The following is a 22,078-nucleotide window of genomic DNA, read 5'->3' as shown; positions in this document are numbered from 1 at the left end:
AATTAGAAGGGAACTGTACCAAATGGCACTTAACAGGCCAACTGAAACCTTAAAACATGCAGCACTAATCCATGTGGCTATAAAGCAAGGCTCAAAGGCTTAACACAATTAGTACCTAATTACACAGAAGTTCTGGATCACCTGGGAGTGATAGATGACAGAAAAAGAAATGGAGGTTGCTATCAAGTTATAGCCAAACAAGATGAGCAGCAAAAAATAGTAGTATGATTAAATTATCATGATGTAAATGAAAAATGAGAAAATAATTCTACTAGTAATTCATTATAGTTTAAATATTTTAAAATAACTCACCTGTCAAATGCAGAATCAGAAATGTCAGTCTGGGTAAGATCCAGATGCTCCAGGTTAGGGCAAAGCTCTAAAATCTGTCTAACCTGAGGAGGGGAAAAAACCATCATGAAGATCTGCAAACCTTTAGTCAGAGAAGCAACAGGCACCTACTAGTAAATACAATTCAGTGGTTCTCAAACTTATGTGCATGTTTTTAAAAATCACTTGAATAGCACATTACAAATACATATTCTGGGCTCAAATCCCCGAGAATCTATTTTAAACAGTTGTGAGGTTACACCTAGAAATTTTTTCCCCCACTACTGAGGACTGAACCCAGGGCCTTTAGACAAGTCATTTTAATTTTTCTTATTTTGAGAAATGGTCTTGCCAAGTTGCCCAGGTTGGGCTTGAACTTGCAATCCCCTTACCTCAGCCTCCTCAGTGCTAGGATTTCAAACATGCACTAGGCTTGACTGGCTGCAAACTAACATGTTTAAGAAGTATCCAAAGACACTTTAAGGTAGGAAGTCACAAGATACACTATTGTAGAACAGTCATTAGGGTGGTGCAAGACTGAATCCTAGCACTCTAGGAGACTGAGACAGGAGGATCACAAATTTGAGCATAGCCTAAGCAATATAATGATTCAGAAAGACCCTGTCTCAAAATCTGAAGAAAAAAATTTTTAGAAGAGCTAGGAATATAGCTCAGCTTTTAAGATCTTGTGTTTAATCCCCAGTATTACAAAAACAAAACAGTGATTTTATTTCACTTCCCCATCTTATCAACACCTGAATACAATATTTAACCTTCCCTAGTCATGGTCACCTCATCCATAAGATATAGGCAAAGATACTCATGCAAAAAAGACTTTCCTAAGATCTAAAATGAGAGTTGGTAGTGCATACCTATTCGGGGGAAGGCACTCAATATATTTTTCCCTTAATTAACCTCAGCTATAAACAAACCAAAGTTGTATCACTGCTATTTGTCTTAGTTCCCAAGCCACTGCTAATATGTACATACCATTTTGCTGGAAACTGCAGAGCTGTATGCCAGTACTAAAGTTTTTACAGATGTACCAACATATGGCAGAACATTATGAATTAAGCCGTGGAGTAAACGTTTTTCCATTTGTGCAATGCTGATAGCAGTTGATTCCTCTGCAGACTCTTCTGTAAAATGAATTCAAAAGTCGAAGAATTCAACATACTAATTACAATTGGTCTACTTAAAAACTCACCAATTATTAAATATGAAATATTTTGTGCTATCCCTAAATTCACTTCTGTAAGCAACTCCAGTGTCAGGTAATAAAGTAAATTCTTAAAAGAACTCTGAATACTTACAGCAATGTTCTTCAAGAGAAAATAGAATATATATCAAAAGAAAAGACACATAGTTAAATGTATAATCAATTATTCTACTGAAGTAAGGACAGAAAGCTGAATAGATTTGAAACTAAACTAACTTAGCCTAAACATAATGAATCAAGCAAAGGAAGGAACCCTAAAATCATTAAGAAGTTAAAAACGAGCATGGCCCACACCTGTAATCCGAGGGAGGACGGAACAGAGGAATCACAAGCCTGAGCCCAGCTTGGGCAATACACAGACACTTTCTCAAAGTAAAAAAAAATGTTTTTAAGGGCAGGAATATAATTCAGCTTGGATGTTTACAGCAGGTTGCACTAATGAAACAATCACCACACATAAAAAACCTTTTACTTTAAAATGCCAGTTTTATATAAAGAAAAATACACATTAAAAAAGAACTAATAATTTTAAATCCTTTCTCAAGATACTATTGTTATTGTCCTTATTACTTAAAAACCTAACTTGAGTATCTCAAAACAGAAAACATTTTAGCAGAAAAAGTCAAGGAAAACTGATTTAAAATAAAACAGTGGACAAAAGGATTGTAAGTGAAAAAATAATTTGTAACTAATGGTTTCATGTCATAGCTATTATCCTAAATTTCTCTTTCACCAGACATATATGTAAAATGTAAAGAAATAAGAATTACCTTAGTAAGCCCTATTTATTCTACTATGACTTCACTCCCAGCCCTCCCTTTGTTTCTGTGGCCCTCCCTACATACATGTGTGTCGCTCACTGTAAAATCTCTAAGAAACAATAAAAGTTTAATGAGTAGTCATCTCTGCATGAGGAGTAAAGTCATCTAAACTGTAAACAGCACTGAAATAGATGGCAGATCCACAGGGCAGTCTTGAGTCCACTCACCACTGGGATAGAGAACACTGTCTCCGAAAGGCTCAATCTTTTTTTCCTTGGGGGAAGGAGGGTAACTGAACCCAGGCCTCAAAGGTGCTAAGCAGTGCTCTACCACTACACTACAAGCAAGCCCTAACCCCAGTCTTTATACCTTTCTTTGTTTTGGCTTGATTTTTTGAGAAAGGGTCTCACTATATACATTGCACAGGCTGGCCTTAAACTCACTATGTAGCCCAGGCTGGCTTTGAATTCACAATGATCCTCCTGCCTCAGCCTCCAGAGCACTGGGATTACAGGGGTGCTCCACCACGCCCAGCTATGGCTTTCAGTATGAAAGGCAAAGATGGTCCTCTCTCAAGTACTGGGAACAAATACACAAAAGCCTTGACACAGCCTTTCTAATTCTTATCGTGGGTATTGTGAGTTAATTTTCAAGAGATGATGCATTAAGTCTCCCCTAAAGTGACAGGTAAGCAAGGACCTCACCTCCTTTGGGTTTTCACTCAGATCTCAGAGAAACTAAATCACTTTTTTAAAAATGGCAACTTCTTCCCTTTCTGAAACACTTTCCCTTCTTTTCCTCCACTCTTGTCTGCCTTCCATCTCAAAGTTCTCAGCTCAGCAAGGCTAGTGTGCTTTCTCCCGCTCTGTTCTGTCACTGTGCCCCCATGTTTAGACAGTGCCTGCCACAGGTACACACATCACCAAATCTAAGTGAGATACGCCTCTCCCTTATAAAACACCTTCCAAAACTAAACCCCACAGGTCTTCCTTTCCACGTTTAGCTCTTTCACTGGAGCGGTTTGAGTAAAAAGCATTATTCTAACCAGAGATTTCCCACAATTTGTTTTAGCAAGTAGAACACTATTAACATTTTACAATTTAATTATCTTTTAGTAATTTCTATCTAGAATAGTATCTAAAACAGAACTTCTATCTTCCTCCACACAAACAGCGTCCATTTGCCTCTAACTATAGCATTTTTCATTCCATACTTTGAATTAAGAATTATGCATTCTAAATTCTCGTCCACAGGAGATCTGAAAGGGTAGGAATACATTCTGATAAACCTTGAACTTTCCCATAGTGCATAAAGAATGGTTACCCTACTTTTTATAACTCCTCGCCACTTACAAAGAATTTTCATGTATGAAACAGTATTTGAGGGGCTAGGGATTTAGCTCAGCCGCAAAGCGCCTGCCTGGCAAGCGCAAGGTCGTGAGTTCAATTCCCAGTACCAGGAAAAAAAAAAGAAAATGTATTTGGAAGGGCTGCAGTGCTGGGAATTAAACCCAGAGTCTCACAAATGCTAGGTAAGTGCTCTGCTATTGAGCTACACCCCAGTCCAGAGCCTTCCAGTACAACACCCTTATGAGGCAAGTGTTACCACTTTACACATGAATACACAGACTCGGGAGCCTCATCTCTCCTTCCTCAGGGCCACAGATGACTCAGTAAGGCTGAGGAACTGATTAATTAACTGGCTCTAAAAAGCACATTGTAAATGATGAAGCTCTATAATGAATAGATGTTATTCTCATATGGAAACTCAGAATCATTTTCTCATTTTTTAAATTTTAATATAAAACACACGGGAAGCAAAGCTAAGCACATTTAAACCACATCAATTAGAATAAATTTTACATTTACTTATTATTACTCCTTCAGATTTTAAAAAGCAGTAGGCTTAAAAACAAACTTCTTTGAAAAACACAAAACAGGAATGCTAGCAATTACCACTAAATATGGCAGCTAGTAAAACATCATGTGATGATTTTAATTCCACACACGGCTTACCAGATTCGTCTACATCAGCATCTTCATCCCACTCCTGAAAAGCACGACTCTCATCTTGCCTACTTTTCACCCACTCATCATCAGGCTCCGTATCAAGTTCGGTGGCAGGACCACTATACCAATCCCCTACTCAATGAATAAACAAAGAAGAGTTATAAAGTAAGATTAGAACATCTACTATTACCAAAAAAAAAGTATTTACAATAAAAATCTCTACACACAAAAGATGTATTAGCCCCACGCAATGGAACTGTTTTCAAAAATACTTAATTGTGGTTTTTAAAAAATTATACTTAAATAAGCAAAGGATTCATCTTCAAATGTACTGAAAAGAACTCTATGTGGCTTCAGTTAACACTATTAATTAACTAAACAATAATTGATGATTATTCAAAGTAAGTCTTACTCTCTAAAACTATGGAAACCATTACAAAACCTTAGTCTGCTATATACTCATTATATACTACTCTCTACGTAAAAAGTTTTTCAAGTTCACCTTTTATACAAGTAAGCTTAATGGTTATATCCCATTTCTAAAAGAAACAATTACCAATAGCCTTACATGCAATTTTTAAAAATCACTGAAAGCAACCTAACCTTTTTCCCTACCGTGGCTTCACAGTGGCTTCACTGATAGCCCCATTAGGATGATAGCTAATAAACAAAACGAAGCATGACTTTCTACTCTGTGGTGAATCAATCAACAATTCAGAAGAATGTGCGAGAAGAAGTCAAAGGGAAAGATTAAGGCAAAGAGAAAGTATAAATGTACAGATCCTGGAGATTATACTGCAACTAAATAAAGTATATGACCATGAAGTGAGGCAATGCAGAATTAATTTACTAAATTTTTAACATTATATCTAAGTCAGAGTTTTTCAACCTACACAACACTGACATTTTCATTGTTGTGGGGAGCTGACCTATGGGTTGTAGGATGATTGGCACAACCTTGACCTCCATCCACTGGACTCCAATATAATATCCAAACACAGAAAAAGCAAACTTGTCTCCAGATACTTCAATATCCCATGGAAGAGCGTAAAGCCACTCAAATACCCCAAGTAAATAATAACCATATTTTATTGAAACTTTTTGTTCATATATATTAAAAACAGAAAAAAATTATACTTAAGATTTGGGTGTCTTTGTAAAAGTTAGCACTGGATAATCTCATTTGATCACATATCAAATCTAGTTATACATTTTTTTTTTTTTGGTACCGGGGATTGAACTCAAGACCTTGCACTTGGCAGGCAGGCACTTGCATTTTTCTTAACTCTTAATTAGAAACACCTTAGTAAAAAAAGTATTTGATACATCCATATTTGCCTTTTTGTTCAATATTTCATTATTCTATTAAAAATTAATCCACATAAAAATAATTCTAATAATTTGAATTATATAAGTCAATTCCAATACTCCAAATAGTTTCACTTAAGAGACACTAAACATCTACAACTTATTTTATTAAAAGGACTGCAAGCCGAGATGACAACACGTGCCTGTGCGATCCCAGGTACACGGGACATTTAAGAAGGTGGGCAACAGGTTACAGGCCAGACTGGGCAACATCGTGAGACCCCCCCTCCTCTCAAAAACAAACACAAAAAACCCCTACATATTATTGTAATAAACTGCTTCTAAGAATCGTAATTTAGTCAGAGAAAATTATGGGAGATATTCCCATTTGCACGTTTAAGTCACACAGTCACACATAACAGAAAATTATTTTAAAAATTCATATGAATTTTGAATAGTCAACCCAGAAGCGCTTTAATTCAGTGACAGAAAAATGTATACCATATTACTTGCATTTATCCCATGAAATCCCATTACTTAGCATTATATCCTCAAGAAAAATTTTTCTTTAACTGTTCATATGTGAAAGTAACTTACCACAATGAAATGAGTACGAAACTATGATATAGAGAATGAGAGCTACTAACCACTCAAAAAAACTACACTAAAGAAAAAAAAATAGTTATTTTGAGCCCCCAGAAAAGGGAGCCATAATGGTGCTTCATCTTTAAATTCCATAGAATTTATTCTGTATTTTTAAAATACTCTAAATATGTAAACAGTTCTGTAAATCTACATTTTACTTTTTATTATGAAAAACTCCAAATAGAACCAAATGTTGAAAGAATTACTACAATGAATCCCCATGCATCCATCACCTATCTTCAATAATTAGCAATATCGGGGCTGGCGATTTAGCTCAGCGGCAAAGTGCCTGCCTGGCAAGCGCAAGGTCGTGAGTTCGGTTCCCGGTACCAGAGAAAAACAACAACAACAACAAAAAAAAAATTAATAATAATAATAATAATTAGCAATATCTTTCCAACTTTTTAAATTCCCTCTTCCAACTGTTTCTTTTCTTACTATTTTGAAGGCAATGGTAGACACCATATAATTCACATGGCTACTTCAGCACTGCTATCTTTCCTGAAATATATATACCAAGAATATATTATTTAAGTATAAAATGCATTGTTTGGTAATTATCAAGATTCCCCTAACCTTGCTTATCAATGACTATGAGTATTCATCTAGAAAAATGTACTGACATATTTTTTTAAACAAACTAAAATCCCATTTACCTACCTCTGGCCCAATGTACAGGGTAAAGATGTTTCCAAAGGGATCCAGTTTTTGCCAGCTGAGACCATTTGGTGCTGACTTGACTGCACCGACATAATTCTTGAGGATTAAGGTAACTGAAAATTGACAGCATTACCTCAGGTGGAAGATGGGTTATAGCTGTAGAGTGCTCTGCCACTTCTGCTTCTGAAATTTAAAAAAAGAATAAAAACAACTTTAGCAGGAAAGGCTATAAGAACAAATGCAGGAAGAAATTAAGATTACATTTGTATAAGCAAACTACAGTGCCTGAAATTAATTTCTTCCTGCTTGCAAGATGTGAAAAGGAAGTAACACCTATTAGAGGTAACATGGGGATGTTAAGCTTGTTAAGAACCTGCAGTTAAAACTATCATGGCCCAGATCATCCTTCATCGGTGAGAGCTACAAAATGAACACAGAACTGACTTCCTCTTAGAAAGGCATCACAGAAAAAACAATACTGACTTTGTAGCATAAGTAGCATCATTTGAAAAGAAACCAAACAGGTTGTACAACTTTAAATCAACAATAATAGAGTCTGCCAGATTACGAGATCTACAAGGCATTTTTAATGGCACACAATCTCACATTTTCTATTCATACATTTTGATTCCTGCCAGTACCTTCCTTGTGTTCCCTCTCTGATTTTCATACTTCACATAAAGTCTGCAAAATCTGATTTCTTTAACCTATAGTTGCCTTAATCTTCTTAAATTATTTATCTGCCAGTTGAAAAGACATAATGTAACTCTTTCTGATGCTGGCACACAGATAAGGAACCTTCTACTAGAATCTATTGGAGGATGCAAATCTATTATTTCAGCAGAAATTTTCTAAAAGAAAAATGAAAATGTGGTATTACAATGAAGAATATAAAATGCAAAAGATTTATCACTGAAGTACTATGAAGAATTTGAGTAATATATATATGTGAGTTATCGTTACAAAGTAACCTAAATATAGAAATGCTATGGTCAAATTAATTGCCAACACTTTTTAAGTGTAAAATATCTTCAACATAATGTAGAATAATTTGCTTTGAAGGAGTGGGAAAATTAAATATAGTTAAGTGTGATGCTTTTAAATCTCAAGTTATAACTACAATTAAACCAGACACAACAGGTTTTAGCTTGGTAGCTTGGTATCTAAGGCACAAGCTGCATCACACACTAAAGCTTACAAGTTTTATGGGTTTAATCATAGCTTAACTTGTAAATCGTTTTTGTTTCATTATGAATCTCACCTACTTTGCTAAATAAAATGAGAAAAGGACCACTTTTTAAAAAAAATGGAGACTACTTGAACAGGAATGACATTGCTATTGCCCATCTAGAAACAGCAGAAGAGTTCTGTTAGCCTAACGATGCTGTTTACTTAGGGAGGTTGTAAAGGGAAAGGCTATTGAAGACAAACCGAAAAACTAAGGAAGAAGTAATCCATTAAAAAAAAAAGGCAATCATATCTTATTTGCATTTCTTACTTGTATTTTCAAAGTAACTGCACTTAAAAAAAGCTGCCTCTCCTACCTGAGAAGCAGTGCCCTGAGTATCACCGGGTATAAACTAAGAATGATAAGTAGGAAAAGATAGGAATAAACTACCGATGCTCCTTGACTTATAGCAGGGTTACATCCCAATAAACCCATCATCAGCACAAATAACCCAAAGGTGAAAATGCACTGAATACACCTAAGCTACTAAACATCACGGCTTGGCACCACAGTGCTCTGTAGAGCTACTGATTTTTCCCTTTGTGAACAAACGGCTGGCTGGGAGCAGGGCTGCCCAGCACTGTGAACATATCATACGGCACACAGCTGGCCCAGAAAGATGAACTTCAAAATCGGAGTTATGGTATGTGACTCACTTTCATACAATTGTGAAGTCAAAAAATTGTAAGTTGAACCACAGTAAGTCAGGAACCACAGCTTTGAAAATTGATGGAAAATGTAAGGAAAGATAAAAGCAGCTACTATGATAAGTGGAGCTCAGAAAGTCTGACGATACTACAAACATGCTCTGTATGTGGTAAGTCCCAATAACTGTGATTGGACCAATATTAATGTGTACATATAAACTTAACCAAGACACACTATATTGCATAAGGCCCAAGAACATGTTAAATTATTAAGTGCTGAGTGCTAGGATGAGAGGCATGTACCATCACACCCAGTTCTCCAACTACATTTATAAGTGCAAAAAAACAGCCTTTAACTGACTTAAATTATTCCTCAAACTAATCTACAAATGCTAACAATATCAATGGTCTTGAACTAATAAATTATTCTCTAAATATAGACTCTCACCTGTATCTGATTTTTCATCCATACAATATTTGAAAAACTTCTGTCGTTCTTCAGCTTGATTCCATAGGCTAAGACCTCTAAGGAGTTCTGCAGTATCCTTCTGAGAGCAGTGTTGTGCAATCACTTTCTTCTTAATATCCTTAAGCTCTTCATAGGTAAAATATTCCATTAACATGGGCTGAAAAACCTAAATTTTTTTAAAAAGATATTCCAAGAAAACATACTTAATTTTATTCTTCTACTCTATACACTTTAAATAGTTAACAGCTTAAGTGTAGTACTACGACCAAATATGTCAAATAGATACAAAGTTTAGTTATTACCAATAAGTTTATCCAAACAAGCAAAGTATATGGCCCCTCAAAAATCCTTCTTTTGGTGGTTTCCCCAAGCTAATAAATCAGGGCCAGAAAATTTTAAAGCATCAGACAAGATTTTCCTTTACAAAATTTGTAATACAGGGCCCCTACCTCAAATGAGAATGATACGCAGTATACTAGAAACAAAAGTCACAGGTCTACTGGGATACTGAACCATTCATTACTGTTTCTGAACTTTGGAGATGCATCCTTACATCAGTATTTTAGTACGCTGGTTCATCTGAGAACAACCCATGGAGATTTCTTCTACAAAACCTATGCTTAGTGCCCACCTCCAATTTATAAGTTTTACAGGTAGAACCAAAGTTTTTGTTTTTGCTGCTTCATAGATAATTGGAATGCGCATTACAGGTTAAAAAAATACTGCTCTAAGACAGACACAGTGGTGCACACCTGTAATCCAGCCAACCTGGGAGGCTGAGGTGGGAGAACGAGACACACGTTCAATACCAGTGTTGGCAATGTAACAAGAACCCGCCTCAATAAAACAAACAAAAAGCAAAAAAAAGGAATACTGCTCAAGTAACTCAATGATTTCAGTGCTGACTAAATGCACTGTATTGCAGTGAGCTGGGAGCCTTGAAAGATGACTCTGTCCACTCATCCCACTCACTGAACTGGCTTGGAAAGGGCTTATGTGTATGTGTTTATGTTTTAAACCCAGCGCCTTTACACAGCTACAGGCCAGCCCCTTTTCTATTTTATTGTGAGACAAGGTTTTGCAAAGTCACTAAATTTTCCAGGCTAGGCTCAAACTTGTGATACGCCTGGTTCAGCAGCCCTGAGAGCTGGGATTACAAGCCTGCACCTGTATATTTTTTTTCAATTTACCAATTTGATTATAAGGTAAAATCAAAGTTGACAATCAACAGCTAAAAAATTAACCATTTCCTCATAAAATACTTTTTATCTTACCATGATATTCACCCCATAGAACAGAAAGAGGAAATGTTTCTCCAATCCAGTAATACCCTAATACATATACATTTGGCAGAAGACTGATAAATTTAAAACTACAATCTGATTCCTAAACTCCACTACTCAAAAACACATTAAGGAGTCTTTAAATTTAGCATATGAATATTTTAAAATTTACATAATCCTCAATAGATTCTGAAAAGGTATTGGGGGCATAAAAAGTTACTAATATATAACAGTGCAACCTACACACGAACATACATACATACTTCTTGAGTAAACTAGACTAACTTATTTATTCACTAAGGCAACAACCTGAGAAGATAAATCAAATACCATTTTTTTCCCCTGGGATTTGTCTTCAGTTACCAAAAGGAGCTGAAGGTTTCTCTCCATTAACTACACTTACCATCCTATGCATTATTTTATTTGTTTGTTTTTGTTTTTGTTTTTCTTCCGGTACCAGGAATTGAACTCATGACCTTGCGCTTGCCAGGCAGGCACTGTGCCGCTGAGCTAAATTCCCAGCCCCCCATGCATTATTTTAAAAAACCAAAACAAAATGGTACTTTAAAAATATTATAAATCCAATTGCAATGGGGAAAAATTGTGCTTACCTCTTCTTCCTCTTTCATGTGTGGAAGAAAATCTCTTGTAAAAGCCTCCAATCTCTCTTTCAGCTGTTTTGCATAATTTAACTGCTCATATTCATTCTGGAAACAAAACATAATATGTTGTCACTAAAAGTTTTGCTTCATTATTATACTGTACCTGGTTCCCAGGAAGTTTCAAAATTTGACATGAAACCTCAGGGGGAGAAAAAAAAAAAAAAGACCAACAAATAACAAAATGGTCTCTGTACTTTTAGTACAAAAGCTAGACAATTAAACATAGTAGCCAGGCAACACCTGGAATCCCAGCACTCCGGAGGCTGAGGCAGAAGGTTGGCTGTGAGTTTGAGGCCAGCCTGGGGTACATAGTGAGTTCAAGATCAGCCTGCACTACATAGTGAGATCCTGTCCCAAAAAAACAAACAAAACCAAGAGGATTAAACATGGCAGAATACAGACCAGCCGCGAAATTCAGCCTCTCCATAATCAGGAATTGAACTGGAAAACAACTTGGCAAAAAGAGAAAAATAGATCTCTAGGAATCAGGAGGGAGATGACAAGAAAACTAGAACTGCAGAGAAGCTAGAGAAACAAAGCACAAACAAAGAAAAGAATGAAGCACTCTGGAAAGCCCCCCAGACTTCCAGGGTGGGAGGTTAGTCTCCACTGACACAAGGTGACCTGAGAGGGCCAGAGGCCCCAGGAAGGAACAATAGAGCCAGCTGGCAGCACTGGCCACAAGAAAAGCCCATAACTACAGGAAACTGTAGAAACAGCTTGGCGTTTGACTTTGAAAGTAATTCCTGCCGGGCGTGGTGGCATATGGATTGCCATTAACTTTGAGGCCAACCTGTGCTACATAGTGAGGTCAAGGCCATCCTGAACTACACAGCAAGACCTCGTCTCAAAAAAAAAAAAAAAAGGAATTCCTTCCCCAGAGCAGACTGGAGTCAGAACAGCACCCAGCATATTTGAGAGTGTTTAATCAGGAGCCGTTTTGGAAAGAAGTTTATTATTTAAGGATGAACTACAGAACAACTCTGCTTCAGGGTTTCTGAGGTCACTTACCACAGTGACAACGGAGAAGACAGAAGAAACAGTTGCAGAGGGGATGCAGGCTAGACACTGACACCACTGAGAACTTTAAGCTCAGGTTGGGAAATACATGTAGACTCACACCAGTGATCAGAAGCCAGGCCAGGCATGGGCAACTTTCAGAAGGGCCTGGGTCTGAAAGCGTTGGCATTAAGTACAGCAGGCGGCTTGAAGCCCTGCCCTGCTGCCTACATCCAGCATAGAGCTCACTGATCTATTTGCTTTCCCCACCTGTCAATATGAACATATACATCAGCTTGATTGTTGCCACAGCCTGGGGTATATGAACAGAGGGGCCATGGCAGGAAGGCAGTGCACCTCAGAAACCCACAGGTATAAGGCTAGGCAGAGAAAGCTGTGACTTGGTATGCACAAAGGGGCATGGAAAGTAATGCTGCTGGACTGACTACAGCCTCATGGTAGACACCACTGACTGCCCATACTAAGCAGGAAAGACGGGGCAGGATTCAGGATTCAGAACCATTAGTGTGGAATAAAAATAGGTCATAGCAGTCACTCACTATCCCTCCCTCATATCTACTAGAGCCCAATACTGTAGATACTGTAAAGAAAGCACTCCTTCAAAACTATGCAGGAATTTGGACAATTTTTTTTATTTTTTTTTCTCTTGGTATTTCAGGGTATGGTTCTTTTGCTTTTTTGTTTTTTTTTTTTTTCTTTTTCTTTCTTATTATTTGCATCTTTCATTTTACTGCTTTTTCTTTCTATTTCTTCTTCATGGATACTTTTATCCAATCTTATTAATTTTCTTTTATGCTTAATAGAATATTTTATCTCATTTTTCTCACTTCCTCATCCTCCTAATTTTCAAACTTCTTGCATTCTCTGGTTCCCCACCTCCTTTACTTGTGTAACAATTGAGCCTTATTAATATTTAGATATTTAGGGGCTGGGGATTTAGCTCAGCGGCAAAAGCGCTTGCCTGGCAAACGCAAGGTCGTGAGTTCGGTTCCCGGTACCGGAGGAAAACCAAAAAAAAAAAAAAAATATTTAGATATTCAGTTAAGTTTATGCTATTATCTTTGAATTCTTTCCTATTTTAATGATGGTACACTTACTGCATTTAGTAGGTATCCATTATATGTCAATATTTAGTTTGTCTTGATGTTTGTAAATCTCTGAATCACATACATTGTGTATTATAATTACAAATCTCTTTTCTTCCTTTTTTTGCTTTTTGAGACAGGGTCTCGCTATGTAGTGCAGGCTGACCTTGAACTCACTATGCAATCCAGGCTGGCACAAACTCATGGTAGTCCTCCTGCCTCAGCCTCCTGAGTGCTATGACTGCAGGCCTCAACCACCACACCTGGCCCACAGATCTCTTTACTCTGGTTAAGTGTCATACAGGAGGAGAGAACAGGCAATGAGACTGAACCACAAACAAAAAACCTATCAACTAAGAAAAGCTCATATCAGGATGGATTCACTGCTGAATTCTACAAAAATCTTCAGGGAAGACTTGACACCAATACTCCTCAAGCCCTTTAATGAAACTGAAAGGAAAGGAATACTCTCAAAATCATGAAAGCTAACATTACCCTGATTCTAAAACAGATAAGGATCAAAAAAAAGAAAAAGACTACTATAGACCAGTATCTTTTATGAATATACATGTAAAACAAATTAAAGGAAGTCAAATTGAGATCACTTTCAAATTATGATTCTCCACATAGCAGACCCCCAAAAAACTGTCACAGAATTAGTAACAAATTCCATAGTAACGCAGTAAATATAAAATCAACACACAAAAATCAGTAGCATTCCTGTACACTAATAATGAATTGAGAAAAATTAGGGAAAAAAATACCATTCACAATAGCACCAAGAAAAATTAAATACTTAGGAATTAACCTGATGCAGTGAAAGACCTCTGCAATAAAAACTACAGTACACTGAGAAAGTAAATTAAAAAGGACATCAGAAAATGGAGAGATTATACCCTGTTCCTGGATGGGCAGAAGCAATATAGTCCAAATAGCCGTATTTCCAAAATTGATACACAGATTTAATGCAATCCTAATAAAAATACCAACAGCAATCTTCACAGAACTGGAGAAAAAAAGGCTAAAATTCATGTGGAATCAGAAGAGATTGAGAATGACAAGGGCAATCCTGGGCAATAAGACCAAAGCAGGAGGCATTGCAATCCCAGTTTTGAAATTACAAAGCCACAGTAGAAAAAAACAAAACAAAACAAAACATGCTACTGGCACAAAAAGAGACATGAGGGCGTGGAGTGGTGGCGCACACCTGTAGTCCCAGCACTCAGGAGGCTGAAGCAAAAGGATTGCTGTAAGTATGAAACCAGTCTGGACTACAAAGTTAGTTCAAGTCCAGCCAGGACTACATAGTGAGACCCTGTCTCAAAAAGACCAAAACAAATCAAACCCCAGACACGAAGATTAATGGAATGGAAGATGCAGAAACAATCCCAAGCACACTCAGCTATTTGATCTTAGACAAAGGGGTCAAAAACATACACTGGATAAAAGATAACCTCTTTCATAAACGGTGTAGGAAAACTGGCTATCCACATGCAGACTGAATCAAGACCCGTATCTGTCACCATGTACTAAACTAAAATCAAAACAGATCAAAGAACTCAGTGTTGAAACAGAAATATCCTGCTAGAAGATAAAACAGGTAAAACTCTTTTTTTATTTTTTATTTTTTTTGGTTTTTCTCCGGTACCGGGAACCGAACTCATGACTTTGCGCTTGCCAGGCAGGCGCTTTGCCACTGAGCTAAATCCCCAGCCCCTTAAAACAGGTAAAACTCTTGAAGTCATAGGCACAGGCAAGGACTACCTCAACAGAACCCTGGTTGCACAGGAAATAGTACCAAGAACCAACAAATGGGATTATATCAAATGAAAAAGCTTCTGCATGGTAAAGAAACAACCAGCAGAGTAAAAAGGAAATCTATAGAATGCAAAAAAAAAAAAAAAAAAAAATTGCCAGCTAGCCCTCAGAGGACAAGCAGAATACATAAAGAACTTACAAACAATTAGACTCCCTAAATAAAAGATCAATCAAAAAATGGGCGAGATGAACAGACATTTCAGAGAAAAAGTAGTACAAATGGCCAATAAATACATGAAGAAATGTTCAACATTGCTGGCCATTCAAGAAATGTAAATTAAAAAAACACTGAGATTCCATCTTACTCTAGAAAGAAGGCCATCATCAAGAAATTAAATAATAACACACGCTGGCAAAGCTGCAGGAGGGGGGCCACAGGGAGGGGACCTTCTATACTGTCAGTGAGAAAGTAAACTCATACAACCACTATGGAAATCAGTATGGGGAGTCCTCAAAAGATTAAAACTCGAAATTCCATTCAATCCAGCTATTCCCCTTCTAGTTATCTTCCCAAAGGAGTTAAAAGACTATATTATAGTGATACATACTCATGTTTGTAACAGCACAATTATTAATAGCCAAATCTTGGAAGCAGCCTATAAGTCCATCAACAGATAAATGGATAAGGAAAATATATTTATAACAATAAAGTATTACTCTGCCATAAAGAAAGGCAAATGTGAGTCATTCTTAGGAAAAAGGATGTACCTTGAGACCGTATGTTAAAAAAAAGAGACACACAAGCTTAAATATCACCCAGTATCTCTTATTTGAGAAACCCAAATTTTACATAGAGAACAAAATAAAAGACAGGAGGTAGACAAAATAGATCTTTCTCAAATGGGAAAGGGATCGAAAGATGGAGGGAGTAGAGAAGGAGGGGAGGGAAAGGGGATGAATAAAGGAAATAAAAAGTAAAAAAATGGGGGCTGGGGATTTAGCTCAGCGGCACAGTGCCTGCCTGGCAAGCTCAAGGTCATGAGTTCGATTTCCGGTACGGAAAAAAAAAAAAAAGTAAAAAAAAGCAAGGATATTTATACTAAAAAAAAATTATTACAGTAAAAGACACACTGCCATTAGTTCACTTCAAAATACCGCCTCTTGCTCCCATCTTAACCACTTTCCCATCACCAGATGCAAACCTGACGCCTACAACTTTAAGAAGGAGAAGCTTATTTTGGCTCAGTGTTTACAGGATTTAGTCCCTGTTCGACTGGCCCCACGGCAGGCAGGGCGTGCTGAACAGTCCAGGAGAGGAAAGCTATTCACATCCTGGAAGCAAGGTGGGGATGCAACCTTTCAGGTCATGCCTGCAGTGACCAGCCTCTTCCAACAGATCCCACCTCCTAAAAGCACATTTTCGGTATGGATTCATCAGTGGACTAAATGAGCGACAAGTACAGCGCCCACGATCAAGATCAATCACCTGCAAGTACCGCCTCTGAACACAGGAGACTGGGGGAACAGTCTAAATCTGGGATGGTGAGCCTTTTAGAGCTTTCACCGATACAAACAGCCCACTGCAGCCCACCTGCCATCAGTCGGCCACCACTGGTTTGGCTCTAAAGCATAAGACACCCCTACCCTATCCCTCCTGCCACATCCTGAAGCAGTTCTTGTAGTCCACTTCCATGAGTAACTAAAGGTGCGATCAAAAATATGGTGAATGCTGCTGCCAAGTGCCATCCGATAGATAAACAGGCTCACAGAAACATTACAGCGTCCTCATCCACCCTACTCAACAGACCTAGCACTGTGTGACTTCTGCCTCTTCCGCAAAGCCAGAACTACCATGCAAGGTAACCCTTCTGCCTCAACTCAAAATATCAAGGCAGCTGCAACAGAGCAAATAAACACACACACAAAAAAACTCAATACTGCTTCAGATAGCAGCAAGACTGTTGTGATGTGTGTTCAAAGTGAGGGGAAATATCTTGAGGGAGATCAATGGCAACTCATTTTCAATCTGCTCATGTTTTTTATAGTAATAAATTTTTAATTAAACATACACCATACTTTTCAGTCACATCACATATGTGAATACAATACAAAATTCAGAGTCTAGAGAAATATTAATAGAAACATGAATCTCTCTTCCAGTAGTATCCAGTACCCTACTCCACTCTACTGCACCCATACCTCTTGATAAAGTCTTCCTACATCTTTAACTGAAAGAACATTTTAACATAATAGCATTTATTATAAAATGTTAACAAGTTTTGCCAGTGGCAACAAAATGCACAGGTTGTGATAGATACCGATTTTTGTAACTTACCTTCACATTCTTCAGTCCCTTTTCAAAGAGGCTAAGCATCTCAGAGAGTTTATTGTCAGAATGTACGTTGTAAATGGTCTGGCTGCGTTGTTGAAGCAAGCCAATGATGTACTCATTCTCAATCTGCTCATGCATTTTGAACTCTTTGAAAGTAGCATACAAAGACTGCAGAAGGGCACGGAAATCGTTGTTGTTGGAAAAGTTGGTTTTAGAAAGCTGAATAAAAATTGAAAAAGAAAGACATAATAAATACATGCAAGCATATAACAAGGTACCAATATTCAAATGTATTCCTATTTAATAGCAAGATGTTTTCCTTATACTTGGTTATGTTAAAATATAAGTAAAGGAAATTCATAATTTATAATGGTATAACTAAAAACTATACTAGGCCAGAAAGATGTTGCTTTGCATTCTGAAGGATCTAGTGATACAGAAAAATGATGCACAAATCACAGTTTCTTTAAGTAAAAAGGATGATACCCAGTTCCTTCCAAACTGCAAATTCCGTTACTTATATATATAAAATAAATATCAGCAAGTATACCGGACAGACACGTTAAGAGTTGTGTTAGGATAATAGAGTCCTTTTTTCTTTTTTCAAAATGTTCTTTATGTTAATATAATTTCACAATTTACAAATTCAAAAATATTCCATATGGTTTCTTAAGACTCTAATATCAACAGGAAACTCATCTGTTCAGAAAATAATTACAGCTGGTACGGTGGCGCATGCCTGTAATATTAGCACTCAGGAGGTTGAGGCAAGAGGATAGCTGCAAGTGTGAGACCAGACTAGGTTACCTAGTGAGTTCAAAGCCAACCTTAACTACATAGTAAGACCCTGTCTCAAAATTTAAAAAAAAAAGAAAAGAATTATAAAATACTGACTTATGAGAACATTACTAAATAATGCAGGGAAATGTGTTTGCTTGTTTGTTGAGAAAACTGGCATAAACCCTTAATAACTTATGGAAACTCAGGACACCAAACAATGAAAAAGTAAATTTCTACTTGAAGGAAAGATACAAATCAGAAGAAATATATACTATCGTTTTAATTCTAATATTCAACAAAAAAACGCCTATTCCCAATGTAATTCTAATTTTTTACACCAAAATATTTAAAACATACATATGATCAACACACTTGCTTCAAGTTAAAATTTAAAAGTAATTTTCAAACTCACCAGTACCTGTATTTAATCTATGTTCTATTTTATCAATTCTAGTTTCAAAACTCATTTTAAAAGGGGAAACATGATTAGGTTAAATACAACAGGTAAACAAAAGGAGAAATGCTAACACCATATTCCCCAGCCTTGCTGTCTAAAGTCTGATATAGTATTCCTAAAATTCAGCACAACCCAACTTGTTTTATTGCCTGTTCTTAGCAAAACTGAGGTCTAATGACAGAGCATCAAAGAAGATAATACAAAAACTCTTAAAGCAAATAATTCCATTTACATAATTAAACTATCTTTGATGGAGGGAGAGAAGGAGGGAGGGAGGGACAGAGAGAGAGGGAGGGAGAGAGAGAGAGGGAGGGAGGGAAGGAGGAAGGAGAGACAGAGAAGGAACCTCATTTTGTAGTTTTAGACTATCCTTGAAGTCATAGCAATCCTCCTCCCCGCTTGGCCTCCTCAATACTGGGATTACAGCATGCACCACCACACCAAGCAGAACTGACTAAGCATCCGCTATAAAAGACAGTGTGAATCAGGCATGGTGGCACATGCCTGCAATTCCAACATTCTGGGAAGCTAAGCAGGAAGCAGGTATATCATAAATTCAACTCCGCCTGGCCAATTTAGCAACTCGTATATTTTCCGGGGTTTTTTTTGGTCTTTTGAGACAGAGTCTCACTATGTAGTTCAGGCTGGCCTATGAACTCACTATGTAGCTCAGGCTGTCCTCGAACCTGTGGCAATCCTCCTGCCTCAGCCTCCACAGTTCTGGGATTAAAATGTACCACCACGCCTTGCTGAGCAACTCACTGAGATCCTGCTCCATAATGAAAAAATGTTTCGAATGTGCTTAGCGTGAAGGCCCTGGGTATAATGCCCCGTACTCAAAAAAAACCAAATAAACAAGGCAGTATAGATCAGGCATTAAGCATAATTTATAGGAAACCAACCCTAAAATCAGATTTCCAAGGATCAGATCCCAGATCTATCATTTATTTAAATGTGTAACCTTGGTTAATTTTCTTTTCAGTATCTCACTTTTATCCTAGTGTTGAATGTGAATAACAAACCTATCCATCACATGGTGCAGTATTTAAGTGTTAGCTATATTTTGAAAATTAAACATTCAATTTTATAAATTAATGAACTTTTTAGTCTATTCAAATATTTACTGGGAAGACAATACTCAGGATACATGAATGCGTGAACAAAAAAAAATTTTTATCTTTATGGAGTTCACATTCTAGTGAAGGAAAATAAAATACAAGGGCCAATAGTAAATATTTTAACTTTTCAGTGTATATGAGCCATAGTAACTATTTAAATCAGTTGCAGTAGAACAAAAGTAATCACATACAACCGTTAAATGCCATCGCTGTATTTCCATACAACTTTGTATTTACAGGCACAAATTTGAAATTTCATAGAATTTTCACAAATCACAAAATATTCTTCTGATTTTTTTCCAACAATGTAACAATGCAAAAACAACTCCTAGCTCTTGAACCATTTAAAAATAGGCCAGGTCGAGGGGCTGGGGATTTAGCTCAGCGGCCAAAAGCGCCTGCCTGGCAAGCGCAAGGTCATGAGTTTCGTTCCCGGTACCGGAGAAAAAACAAAACAACAACAACAAAAAAAACAATAGGCCAGGTCGATTTGATTAAACATACATTACAGATTTTAAGGATTCTAAGAAATGACACATGAGATTAGTTGGTAGTTGCTGCAAATTTTATCAGTATCATTCCACTTAAATCCCTTAAGAAGTCTCAGTAGAACTATGACATATCAAAAGTACTAATAACGTATATAAATGGCAATAAAGTAAACAATGCACCAGTGAATTAAGAAAGATAACATCTTAAAATACGCCTGGTGGGGCTTGGTGGTACAACCCTATAATCCCAACACTGAGGGAGGAGGATCACTGGGAGTTCAAAGGTAGCCTGCACTACACAGCGAATTCCTGTCTGAAAAAAAAAAAAAAAGACATGTCTGAAATTTTGTATATCCTTCAGGAGGTGATTGAAAATGCTTTAGATTCCAGAACAGCGTACGGTAAAGTTCTGTGCCATGGTACAAACTGAGAAGCAAATTAGTTCAATAAAAAACTCTACTTAGGAGGCTGAGGCAGGAGACTTGTGGCGAGTTTGAAGCCAGCCTGGGCTACACAGTGAGCTCAAGATCAGTGTGGAATACACAGCAAAGCCTTGTCTCAATAAATAAAAAACAAAACACCCTACCTTATAAAATGAATTAAGCACTCCAGCTAAAAGCATGGACTCTGGAGCCAGCTGGTAAATGGATTCAGCCAGCAAGTCACTAAATATCCCTACATCTCAGCTTCTCCATCTGAAAAACACAGCTAGTAATATTAACTACCACCTCAGGTTCTTGTGATGATCAGTCAGTACAGTTAAAGAACACAGACTATAACATCTGTTAGCCCTACTTAGGTTTTTCTGTTATTGTTTGTGCATTTAGTCCAAAACAAGACTATCATTAGAGGTCCTTACAAAATGGGCCAGGCGTGGTGGTGCACAGCTGTAATCCCAGCACTCAGGAGGCTTGGGGCTAGGGAAATAGCTCAGTGGCGTAAGTGCCTGCCTGGCAAGCACGAGGTTAAAAGTTCAATCCCTGGTACCACAAAAAAAAAAAAAAAAAAAGATCCTCCTCCAGCACTCAGGAGGCTGAGTCAGGAGGATTGGTTTTGAGTTCAAGGCCAGCCTGGGCTACAAAGTGAGCTCAAGGCCAGCCTGAACTGCATAGCAAGACCCTGTCTCAAAAAGACAAAAATAAATAAATAAATAAAAAATGGTAATGCCATTGTGGAAAACAGTACAGAAGGTCTTCAAAAAATCAAAAGAAGAACTAGCATACATACAACCTAGCAATTCACTTCTAGGTCTACATCTGAAGGAAATGAAATCAGTGTCCTCAAGAGGCTGCTGCTCTCCACGTGCACAGCCACATTTACTCAGCACAGCTGAGGTGTGGAACAACCTAAGGCCAGTCCACACACGAGCTGACACAGAAAACGTGCTGCACACATGTGGCCACACACGAGCAAAGCCAGAAACAGCCACTGAAAAAGGAAATCCTGCCATTGCCAACAACACAGGCGATCCTGGAGGACATGATGGCAAGCAAACTAAGTCAGACTCAGAAAAATAAACACGACACTACATGGTCTTGTTTATTTGTGAAATTTAAAATCTTAACCTTACAGAAGCAGAATGTGGGTTGCTAGGGGCTGTGATGTGGGGGTACTGGTCAAGGACACAAACTGTAAAATCAAATGAAGTTCTGAGGGTATTTCGTACAGCATGGTGCCTGCGGTGACTAATAATACAGTACTGTTTACTTCAAATTTGCTGAGAATAGATCCTACGTGTCCTCATTCCATCCCCACAAACACAAACAGTAACTACGTGAGGCAATGGATGTGCTAATTAACTTCTCCAGTGACAACA

General features: G+C 37.5%; 1 protein-coding gene across 1 annotated transcript in view; it reads right to left on the bottom strand.

Annotated features, from left to right (window-relative positions):
- Fbxl5 (F-box and leucine-rich repeat protein 5) overlaps nt 1–17,635 on the bottom strand; it is a gene marked incomplete at its 5' end in the record, with an annotated part of 36,947 nt that extends 19,312 nt beyond the window's left edge. The window contains 7 exon segments of the mRNA XM_013503309.1: nt 313–395; nt 1,321–1,469; nt 4,326–4,451; nt 6,933–7,115; nt 9,256–9,442; nt 11,171–11,266; nt 17,420–17,635. Of these exon segments, the coding sequence (XP_013358763.1) occupies nt 313–395; nt 1,321–1,469; nt 4,326–4,451; nt 6,933–7,115; nt 9,256–9,442; nt 11,171–11,266; nt 17,420–17,635 (1,040 nt within the window).
- Nucleotides 17,636–22,078: the final 4,443 nt, after the last annotated feature.

The sequence above is a fragment of the Chinchilla lanigera genome, unplaced genomic scaffold (assembly GCF_000276665.1).
Source record: "Chinchilla lanigera isolate Chin_1 unplaced genomic scaffold, ChiLan1.0 scaffold00079, whole genome shotgun sequence".
Classification (NCBI taxonomy): Eukaryota; Metazoa; Chordata; class Mammalia; order Rodentia; family Chinchillidae; genus Chinchilla; species Chinchilla lanigera.
Note: the sequence above shows the minus strand (reverse complement) of the source record. Positions and strands in the feature narration are given on the sequence as shown.